This window comes from Babylonia areolata, chromosome 30 (genome assembly GCF_041734735.1).
Source record: "Babylonia areolata isolate BAREFJ2019XMU chromosome 30, ASM4173473v1, whole genome shotgun sequence".
Taxonomy (NCBI): Eukaryota; Metazoa; Mollusca; class Gastropoda; order Neogastropoda; family Buccinidae; genus Babylonia; species Babylonia areolata.
Window position 1 is genome coordinate 25,836,662 of NC_134905.1, and position 11,886 is coordinate 25,848,547.

At 43.6% G+C, this 11,886-nt stretch overlaps 1 protein-coding gene across 5 annotated transcripts in view; it reads left to right on the forward strand.

Moving 5' to 3' along the window:
* Nucleotides 1-7,274, forward strand: part of LOC143275288 (ubiquitin carboxyl-terminal hydrolase 9X-like) — a 74,420-nt gene extending 67,146 nt beyond the window's left edge. For all 5 annotated transcript variants that reach the window (XM_076579273.1, XM_076579277.1, XM_076579275.1 and 2 more), the window contains exon 60: nt 836-7,274. In XM_076579273.1, the coding sequence (XP_076435388.1) occupies nt 836-1,312 (477 nt within the window). In that variant the 3' untranslated portion in view covers nt 1,313-7,274. The remainder of the gene's footprint in view (nt 1-835) is intronic.
* The last annotated feature ends 4,612 nt before the right edge of the window (nt 7,275-11,886 follow it).

Consider the following 11,886-nt stretch of genomic DNA (forward strand, 5'->3'; position numbering starts at 1 on the left):
CAAAGATAGTTTGTTTTCAGTTTCTCAAGGAGGTGTCTTTGCATTTGAACAAATCCATATATGCTACACAACATCTGCTAGGCAGGTGCCTCACTTGCAGCATAACCCTGCAGCATAACCCAACACTCTTATGCCTTGTGTGCATGCATATATATTTGTGTAGCTGTCAGAGTGGATTTTGTCTACAGAGTTTTGGCAGAGGACAACAGTCTTGTTGCTGTGGGTTCTTTTTCAGTGCAGCAAGTGTGTACAGTACTTGGGGCATCAGTTTATTGTCTGATCTCAACGACATGGCTCAGTTTTATTTTCCATCAAACTTGGGAGAAAGTGTGAGACAGGGATTCAGACTGACCCAGACCCTCCCAGATTCTGTATTGGCGGATGAGTGTATTAACCATTCTGCCACCTTCCTCTTTGAATAGCTCCATGGAAATCACACATCTGCTTTTCTAGGCTGCTGAATCTTCTACCAATAGACTTAAAAAGTTGTCCTGTAACTGCATTTTATTGGTAAAGTAAATGTGAATTAATTCACCGGTGTCGTTTGATTTTCGTATATTGTAACACTAAAGTAGGCTAAAGATGTGGTCCTAAACCTTGACAGTGGTGGATTGAATATGATGTTTCACAAGCTGCAGGTCAAATGAATCAAGTGTGGAACCATGATGCCCTTGAAATCAGATGTGTGGTGGAATGAAAATACTGTTACTTGCCATTGTTTAGCAACGATGAACTGTTTCCAGGTTGATGTGTGTGCCTGCCCAGATAGGTTTGAATGGAGAAGTGGAGCTCCCACCCCCACCCCAGCAGTACTGACCTAGTTGTGTGCCCACAGGAACAGGAGGAACCAGAGCTGGGAGAGGACTATGACGTACAGCAGGAGGACGGAGGAGGTAGCAGTGGTGGTGGCGGTGGTGGCGGCAATGTTCCCACCTACCTCAACCAGCAGCACACTCACCAACAGCCCCCCACCAACCCACAACAACAACAACACGGCCCACAGAACACACCCTCTACCTCCAGCCAACAGCATCCCACACAACAACAACAACAACAACAACAACATCAACAGTCAGCCAACCCGAACCAGTCAGCGCCCCACAGTTCCTCCACAGTTCAGAACAACCAGGTGCACGTGCAGTCGAGCAGTCAGCCGGCTCAGCCCCCCTCCAACCAGATCAACAACCCCCTGAACCAGGGTCAAGGTCAGGGTCAGGGTCAGGGCAAGCAGCCGGCAGAGAACATGGAGACGGGAGAAGAGGAGAGCACTGTACCTGGCTCCTCCAAGAGTAAAGAGGGTGGCACCGAGTGAGGCGCCCCCGACAACACAAGACACAGGATGAGACGGACAGATGTGGATCTTTCACAGGAGACAGTCTGGGGAGGAGAGGGAGGGAGGGGCCAGGATGAAGACAGGGCCGGGGGGGGAGGATTTGGGGGAGGGGGGGAGGGTCAGTGGGACACGACAAGCTGTGATCTAGGGACTGTTGGGGTCGTGACTGTGCTTGGGGAGGGGGAGAGAACTACTGAGGCGAGAGGTTGGCGCGGCCTGACAGGGACACTCCATTGACAATGCCATCATCACCACCTCATCTGTCGTGTTTCTCTGTGTCTGTGTGTGTGTGCCTGTTTGCTGGGGGTGGGGGGACAAGGGGACAGTGTAATTCACTGACGGGCAGTATGGGGATTTTTGCCGTGACGTTCCACATGTGAATTGTACTCAGTTGCCCTGACCAGATGCCTGTACATACACGGCACTTTTGTGGGCAGATAATGATTTCCTGACAGAGTGAAGAAGATGAGTTGGTACCTTGCATCACAAGTCACAAGCTGTAGGCCTTGAACTGTCTGCAGAAATTGAATGAAACAAAGCCATTGGTTTTTCAAGGGTAGAAGAGGTTTGTCTAACTTGTTTGTCATGTTGAAGAAATACGTGAGAAAGGACACAGAAGTTTGAAACATGAAGTGTTGCAGCATCACTGTGTCTGTTGAGAACAGCAGGCAAGCATCAAGTTCAAATGTACTGTCATTTGTGAATTTTTGTAATTTTTACATAGAATTCTCACACATTCTTGAAGTGGGGTATTTTACAGTGCAGTAAGATGGAGCAAGACGAGACTTTCAAAGGTTTCAGTAAGATTGCTTTTGTTTGTTTTATTATCTTTGGTGTGAATATGTTAGTCTCACTTCACTTTCAGAAAGGCAAGACCAGCAAACTTTCACAAAGGCAGTTAAGTCAAACCAGGGGGTTGGGAAAAGTGAGAAAGGAGCAGGTCCAGTTGATTACATCTGTTAGTCCTGTACCTCACCAAGAAACAACAGAAATTTGAAGTGTTTGACTGATAATACAAATGACAGAAATTCAAAGTGTTTGACTGATAATCATGGAAGATGGATGAGTTTTGGCCTTCTGACGACAGAGGACGTTTGAGTGTAGGACTGTGCCCAAGTGACAGAGATAGGGGCCAGTTGTGGGCTGTGAGGCTGACCAGCAAGAAGGCCTGAAGAGCTGCAGTGGTCCCCACTCCAGGAGCAAGGTTGAGACAGTTCGAATCCATTATTGATGGTTGGAAAGCACAGGGAAAGGAACCCATGACAGGCGTCAGTGTGTGGTAAACATCTCCTCCCCTTGCCCCCCCCAGCCCCCACCACCCCCACGCCCCCTACGTTTCAAATGAAGTCTTGCCCCTGGCCAGCCGTTGTTTTCACTTTGTCAGCTGTCAGCATTGTCCCCCTGTGTCTGCTTTGGATCTCATTCTCCTCAGACGTGACAGGGAGGGACAGCAGTGTTACCTCCCCTCTCATTGCCTCGCACTTTCCCAGCTTGGAGTCTGAAAACGTGGCATGAAATGGAAATCAAAATGGGAATTCTCCAGGTGTCTGATTGTATCTCTGATTCTTCATGGACATTGACTGTTGGGTCATGGAAGAAGTTTTTTTGTTTCCACCCCACACCATCCCCCCCCCTTTTTTTTTTCCTTCATTTTCAGCTTCTGTTGTTGGCTTCTTACCATCAGTTTGCCTTTGATATGTTTCCTGTTTCTTAAGTATGTGTGTGTAGCTTTTGCTCTTTTTTTTCTTCTTTTAAAAAAAAAAAAGTCTATTAGGGGGAGAAGGATTATATTCTCCGTTTCATTATCATTATCAACCTCTGTTTTGTTCCTTTGTCAGTGTGTATCGTCATGAATATGTTTGCAGGTATATTTCTATGTTGGTCCATCTGTTCATTTATATATGATCTATTTTTGTATCATTATCAGTCTGTTTTCCTTTGGAGAGAGAGACAACACTTGAGGCTTAGGATCAGGAGTAGAAAAATTAATTCCTGGGAGGCTCACGTTGAGTGCGTTGGCCACTTAGCCTTGTGTTGTAGAGAGTACTTTGCACTTTTTGCTTGCAAGTATACTGTCAGGCTGGTTGTCATCTGCGTAAAGCACATGGAAAAAGTTTATGCTTTCATTCTTCATAAAACAAAATAATTTTGTGAAACTGTTTACATACTTCACAATATTTAGAATAATCTCTTTTCTCTTGTCGTGTGTGTTTTGTGAAGAACAAGATGATTTTTTGGTCGTTTTTTTTTTTTTTTTTGTCCATGCTGTCAGACAATAAAGCACTTTCCTTATGGAGCTGATGGTTCCTTTGTCTCAGAAGCCACTTGATCCTTCAGTGCATAGATTATTTTGTTAGTCACTGTCAGGTTTGGGAAATGTTTGCTGCATTTGTTTTTAATAGACCCACCACACCTCACCCACACTTTTTTCTCTTTTTGTGTTGTTGGTTTTTTGTTACAGTGGAAAGTTGTATTTGTCGTTTGAGGATGTGAGATATTAAAAAAAATCTTAAGAATAGTAGCCATAGCAACATGCTCTTTTCTACATACTGACAAGTTAGACTTGACAGATTTATAACCCTCTGTGACATATCTCCGTTCATATTCAAAGGCAAACTACTTTTCAGTCAGGATGTCGACCAACCATTTTTGTTTTTTTTCCCCCGAATTGTTTACCTTGAAAGAGCATCTTCCAACATTTCTTCATTGATAAAAGTATATTTTAATTACACATACTTGACCATGACCCAACTAGTGCAGACTCTGGCAGGGTTCTGACATTCCTGTCCTGTGCAAACTACTATCCGCCTATGTGGAGAAAATGAAACTAGATTACATAAATTTAGGGGAAAATTGTCCATAGAAATGTGAAAAAAGTAGTGGCTGTCCTATGTTTTTAATTAATACAATAATGTTGATTATTGTGAAATATATTGAACTTATCTTTTATTCCATTCAAATTGAGCTCTTGGGGCTTTACCTTTAAAGAAACTGCAGTTCAGGAAAAGGGAAGAGCTCTTTACAAGATTATAGACGTAGGATTACCAGAAATTTACTGTAGAAGGTCATTGAAGGTGATTATTGGGTGTTAAGCAGGAGGATCTTGTTACTAGTGAAGTTAACAGAGCAAGGCTTTGTTCATGAAATGAGAGACGCCGCTTTCACATACTGTTGGCTGTTCTCTTTCACATAGTGCTGTGCGAAATGCCACCATTATGTGTGCTTTAGGTGTATTATTTCCATTGTGAAAATGCCACTCACCACCATGACTGCAGTGTTTTCTTCACTGTGAGTATCTCCTTGTGGCTGACTGAGCACAATTCAGCATTCCTTGCTTTCTTCAAACTTCTTGCTTTCTGGTCTTTTTAGACACAACTGAGCATGTTTGCGCTTGCGCAAACACACGCACACCCACACACGCACACGTCAACATATATGCTGACCTGCTAGTGCCTGAACCCCATTCATGTGTATACGCAAGCAGATCAAATATGCATGTTAAAGATCCTGTAAACCATGTTGGCGTTCGGTGAGTTAATGGAAACAAGAATATACCCAGCATGCGCACCCTTGAAAACGGAGTATGGCTGCCTACATGGTGGGGGGAAAAACAGTTAAAAGCCCACTCATGTACATATGAGTGAATGTGGGAGTTGCTGTCCATGAATGAAGAAGAAAAAAATGGCTGTGAAGTTGACACAGAGGACAGTCAGTGAGTGGGGGATGAGGCTGTTTTCCCATAAGGAGGTAACGTGTATGGTCTACAGTCTCCCTTAACTGAGGAAGGTGACTGAAATGGAAATTCTTTGGCTTTGTTTCATACAAGGTCCCTGCAAAACCTGGGACCTGTCCAAGGAATGCAGGAAGTTCATTGTGTTGTGTGAACAGGGAGGGGTGTGGGGTGGGATGTCACCTATCATCTAGGGTTGTCCACAACACTGTTCACTGCTGTCACCGGAAAGAAGTCTTGCTTCACCCTGCATACATCTTACCTGTATGCTTTCCGTTCTTTCATAACTTGAAGTATGGACAGAGTGGCCCCCACACCTTGTAAATACGATGTATGGAGTGCTCATGTTTTATTGGTTAATTAGTGTTGGATTGGAAGCTTGGCAGGTGATCAATATTTCACAGACTTTACTGTGTTCTTCATGCAGTGAAGGTGGTTTCCAGCTTGCCATGAAAGATGAAGTTTGAGAACCATGTTTGAAAGCCAGTTTTCTTGTGTTAGATAGCCGGAGCGAAGGAGGTTGTTTGTCAGTTTCCTGAGGAATGCACTAAGTGCAGGCATATGGAGACTGGTAAAAGATTGTTTTACGATTTTCTTTTTTAAACTTTGTGTCTCTCAGTTGTGTTTATGTGTGTTGTCGGAATCTCGACCAAATCCTTGTGATATGCAAACCCTTCTGGAATGATTCTGTCTGCTCTGTGAGGGAGTACTTGCATAACTTGCTGCACTTGTGTACATACAATTCATGCTGTATTATTCTGGTTGTACTTGTCTCTGTGTATGTGTGTGTGTCACGTTTTGTGCTACATTTGATTTTCTGGAAAAATGCGAGCATTAAAAAAAGAAAAAGAAAAGTGGATGTGAGGTTGAACAAGTGTTTTGGAGCGAAGAATTAGTGAACAATCTGTTGACAGTGGGTAGGTTACCTAGTCTTGTGCACATTGTCACAATTCAGGGTGATGTTTTAGGAGGACTTATATTGAGCATTATTTTGTGGTTGAGGAAGAAATAAAGTGGGGGTTTCCGAACTGTCAGCGTTATTCAAGGCCACTGTCACATGATGATCCCTGTCCCACATGCTGCACAACATGCCTTGATGGAGAACTCTGGACATGTGTATACAGAGGACATTGAAGTGTTTTTGAACATTTTTCGTTTGTTTTTAAAAGCAGGACTGTGTGTGGCGATTGTGGTTGATCGGTAATTTTTCTGGGGTTGTTGTGATGAAAGAGTTCAGTACATGTTAACCTCAGTATGTGAGTGTGTGTGTGGAGGTGTGCTGGTACATAAATTTCAAGCTGTGGTATTCAGTTTATGCCCTCCAGTTCATGTGGGGGGACTTTGCGCCATGGACTATGGTTTGCCAGATAGGGGTGATTTTTTCCTTCAGGAGAACAGAATGACAAAGAGATGGACAGGTGTTTTTTTGTTGGTTCGTTTTTTTGTTTTTTTTTGTGCTGGCGGTCACCACTTTGTCTTTCATATCACCACCACCATACCCGACGTGTGTACCATTCGAAACGACTGAACGCCCTTGTCATGTGTCTCACCACATCACGATGCCGTGCATAATCACTTTTCATATCGTTGTGTGCTTATGGGGCGGAGGGTGTGTTGTGTTTTTGTTTTGTATTTGCCAGTACCTGTCATTCTGTGCATGTCATATCTGAGCAGTTGGAAACAGTTGTGAGCTTGTGGCCTCCCCCTTTCCCCTCTGCCCGCCTCAGTTCAGTGGATATGCTCATCATGTGTGAATGTTGATGAACAGAATGATAGTGCTCTATATGTTTCAACAGAATGATAGCGCCATGAATATTGGTCGTGTTTCAGTGTAAAGTAGCCACGGTCCATCTCCTGTGCACGTTCTTTTGCAAATAGCTTGTCTGCCCATGTGGATTTTTTTTTTTTTTTTTCCCCCGTTTTATGAAGACGCCTGTTTCATTGTACTGTTGTTTTGGTAGCACTGTGGTTTGAGAGGCTGATGGCTGCTGTAAGTTGACAGGTGGCTTGGGGCTTCTTGGACAGTGTGATGTTGGAAGAGTAGTCATTCTCACATGTTGATGTGACATATTGTCAAGTATTTACCATAATAATTGATTTGTAAGTTATTCTTCATAATTCCATGAAGCAGGCAATGCTCGAACATAATGTTGTAAACAGTTGAGCTGTACAAATGTAAAGTTCAGGCCAAGATTTGGAATAAAATGTAGAATTTTCCTTGCTCTGTGAACATTTTGTCTGATTTTGATGAGTGATTCTACACCTCTTGAATTTTCCATACTCCCCTCACATCGGATTTGTTCTGTTTCTTTCTCTTTGTCTGATCCATTGTCTGACTTCTTTAAGGGCTGGGTTACACAAGTGATCTATATCTTGGCAGCAGCAATTTTGCTTAGGTGTAAGAATTTTCTCTGCTTTTTCCATAGACATGGGAAAATTCATAATACCTAGCAATTTAGTGCCTCCAATATCACTCATGTAAACTATCAGTATCAGTATCAGTAGCTCAAGGAGGCGTCACTGCGTTCGGACAAATCCATATATGCTACACAGCGTGCTTAGTCAGGCCTTGAGGGAAAAAAAAAAACAAAAACAAAAAAACCCAAACAAACAACACACACACACACACACACACACACAACCTAGCCCAGTCCACTTCATTTCCTTTCAGTTCTGGTATGAATTCTTCAGTGATGTATGATATTTCAGTTAAACTCTACAACTTACTTCTAGTCAGTACAGTACAGTGGCCGAACCAAATGTTCTGTAAAGGAACATTTTGAGTGTGTGTGTGTGTGTTAAGGATGGTCTGTTTAAAACTGGAAAAGTCCATCATTGAAGTCCTGTTCGCAGATGACTGTACCCATATGGCATACAAGTAAAATCATCTGCAGGTGATTGTTGACTGCTTTGCGGAAATGTCAAAATTCTTCGGACTGACATCCGTACGGGGAAAACCAGCGCTGGTCCAAACAACCCTGAAAACAACCTGGCTGGACAAACGTCACATTGACAGTGTCAAGCTGTGGGGAATTTTAAAGAACCTGGGCAGTTTAAGCTTTTTTGTTCGTTTCTCAAGGAGGCGACACTGCATTTGGACAAATCCATATGTGCAACACCACATCTGATAGGCAGATACCTGGCAGTAGCATAACCCTATGCAGTAATCAGGCCTTGAGTGCATGCATACACATACATCTGTGCTTCTGTCCTGAGTTTCGTCTACAGACTTATGCCACAACACTTTTGTTGCAATGGGCTCTTTTAAAGGGCGACAAGCGCGTGCTGCGTAAGGGACCTTGGTTAATCGTCTTGTCCAGTCACTTGCTTCCCTTGGTTTTAGGATTTTGAGAGCGCGTTTGTAACTTTTGTCAGCAGTGGTGCGCGAAGAGAAAAAAGTGTAGAAACAGTCAGAAATAGCTGATATTTGACTGGTTCTTGGAAAAGGATATTCATTAAGGTATTAGAAAAAGGTCGAATTGTGAAATGCAACCGTTAAGAACTCTTCAAAGTGGAGTGGTATTCGACTGAATCGTTCGCAATCACACGCTGTTTGCAATTACCCACACCTTCCCAACTCTCAGCCTGGTGTTTGTCGGTGTTGTGCTGGATGGTTCTCCACACGTTGTTGAGCATTCTGAAGGTGATTCTGGCCTTGCTGAGACAGCTCTGGATGTCACTGTATCACAGTATCACATGTATGTATATTGATCATATCTCTCCTGTTTCACAGTATCACTGTATGCATATATATATATATATATATGTATGTGTGTGTGTGTGTGTGTGTGTGTGTGTGTGTGTGTGTTTTATCTTCAGTTTAACGTCTATTCACTATAAGTGTTTTTAGACGGAAAGGAGTCAAGTAGTGGATAAAGGAAAGAGAGTGCATGTGAATATTAGTGTAAAAAAAGTGTTCATGTCATGTATCAGAGGAAAGGGATGTGTGTGTGTGCGCCTTTCACCACATGCACCCCCTTCTGTTAAATTTCATGTTGGCCGTATTACGCCAAGCCTCTAGTTGCCAGCATGGGCCTTGCACCAGGTGGTTTATTTCTCACCACGGGTGAAGTGAACAACAGCTGGCGCCATTTGACACCTCACCACCACCACCCCCCATTCTTAGTCAGTCGCGATGTGCACTTTGCAAACAACGTGTTGTACTTTAAATTTAAAATTTTTTTTTTATCAACGTTGTGCCATTTGCTCAAAGTGTGTGTGTGTGTGTGTGTGTGTGTGTGTGTGTTTCTCACCCCCCCCCCCCTCTCTGTCTCTGTCTGTCCCCCCCTCTCTCTCTCTTTCTGATGTGATTGTCTTTTGTGTTTCTATTTCAATGCATCGAAACTACTTTTTTATGCCCAGGGGCTGTGTGGAAAACACGTTAATTCGTTATTAATTTCTTTGCCTTGGTTAAATTTTATTTTATGTCCGTTACCCTCTCTGTCTGTCTGTCTGTCTGTCAGTGTCTCTTTCTTTGTCTGTCTGTCTGTCTCTCTTTCTGTCTGTCTGTCTGCCTGTCTGTATCTCTCTCCTCTTTGTCAGTCTTGCGGAGTACAGTTGTACTACCCATCTCAACGTTAAAAAAAAAAGAAAAAAAAAAGACGGTATAAGGAAAAAACAAAAGTTTCCATTTTCAGTCACCGTTTCTGAAGGAGGCGTCATTGCATTCGGACAAATCCACACACGCTACACCACATCTCTGCTAGGAAGATGTCTGACCAGCAGTATAACACAACGCGCTTCGTCAGACCTTGAGTACACGAATTTAGGTACCAGTATATTTGTATGCCTACCCGAGTGGATTTTTTCCACAGAATTTTGCCAGAAGACAACGCTATAGTTGACATGGGTTCTTTTTCAGTGCGCCAAGTGAGTGCTGCACACGGGACCTCGGTTTATAAGTTTCATCCGAACGACTAGACGCTCCGAGTTTGATTTTCCAGTCAAACTTGGGAGAAAGGGCGAAAGCGGGGGTTTGAACCCAGACCCTGACGGACTCTGTATTGACAGACGAACGTTTTAACCTTTCTGCCACCTTCTATCTATCATTCATTCACCTTTTTTTCTTTCTTTTTTTTTCCCCCTCAAGGCCTGACTAAGCGCGTTGGGTTACGCTGCTGGTCAGGCATCTGCTTGGCAGGTGTGGTGTAGCGTATATGGATTTGTCTGAACGCAGTGACGCCTCCTTGAGCTACTGAAACTGATACTGAAACTGCCACCTTCCTCCTTAAAACGACACAGACCCAGGAGAACGGCTATGGATGACAGCGGTGCGTTGCACTGACTTCACCACGCATGATCAATCAGGTTCAGTGGGTTCGTCCCTGTGCTTTACAATAAAATACAGGAATAGCCACTTCGTGAAATGAGTATATAATCATGTTTTGTTGTCTGTGTTTATGCTTGTTTGCTTATGTTGTTTTACTGAGTTGTACAGTCAAATGTTCATGTTAACCTCTTCATTTGGAGCTAAGGCCTATGATTGGTGAATACACCATTAAATGTTCATGTTAACCTCTTCACTTGGAGCTGAGGCATATGATTGGTGAATACACCATTAAATGTTCATGGTAACCTCTTCACTTGGAGCTGAGGCCCATGATTGGTGAATACACCATTAAATGTTCATGGTAACCTCTTCACTTGGAGCTGAGGCCTATGATAGGTGAACACACCATTCCGTTCCTGCCCCTGTCTGTCCGTTCGTCTATCTGCGTCACCTTGCGTGTCTTTCTCTGATTATCTGCCTGCCTGTCTGTCTGTCTGTCTGTCCCGTCTCTTTGGGTGTCTGTCTCTGTTCCTCTGTCTCTGTAATTCTGTCTCGCTTGGTATGGTGGTGACGTGGCATGGTATCTAGATAGAGCTTTTCAGTTTAGAGAGACGGTACTGGCTGAATTCCTCTAACTTACCAGAACGCACAAGCAGCAATGCAGACGATACCAGTTACAGTGACATTTGCAAAATCTGTCATCGCCCCTTGTTCATATGGGGCTGTGGCCTCAAATGAATAAATAATCAGAATCTGAATCTTTCTCTTCCTCTCTATCTGTCTGTCCCGTCTCTTTCGGTGTCTGTGTCTGTCTGTCCATTTGTCTCTGTTTCTCTCTGTCGGTATGACTGTATGTATGTGTATCTGTATGTGAAAGTAGGTATATAGCATACCAATATATACCAATATATGCATTCTTGGGACCGACATCCATGGCCATTTCTTGCGCATACGCAAGCACACATGCATTCACTGAGTCTCTGTTCGACTGTGTCAATGTGTCTCAAAAAAAAAGTCTGTTGGTTTAAACAAATTTTATTCGTTCACCACAATGCAGCAAACCATGTGGACACCTCGAGCATAACAAGCAGAATCTCGTCGCAGTAAATGCATAGAAGCTGGCTGGAACAAAGGAACATTCGTGATACTGTCCCAACGCCGGCTGTCCATAGACCCTCTTGGCCGAGATAGTGGGGATGTAACTCGGGCAAGACACTCTCCAATTTCACAATTTGATCAAATCATTAATGACCCACATAGTTGGGACAGCAGTTTGTCTCCTATGCTGTTGTCATGGTCATCGACCGACACGACTATCAAACACACACACACACACACACACACACACACACACTAAACCAAACCAACTCACATCCACCCCACTCTCCATGATGACGTTAGCGCACGTGCGGAAGGAAGGGAGGAAGAAAGGAAGGGAGGAAGGAAGGAAGGGAGGAAGAAAGAAAGGAAGGGAGGAAGAAAGGAAGGGAGGAAGAAAGAAAGGAAGGGAGGAAGAAAGGAAGGGAGGAAGAAAGGAAGGAAGGGAGGGAGGAA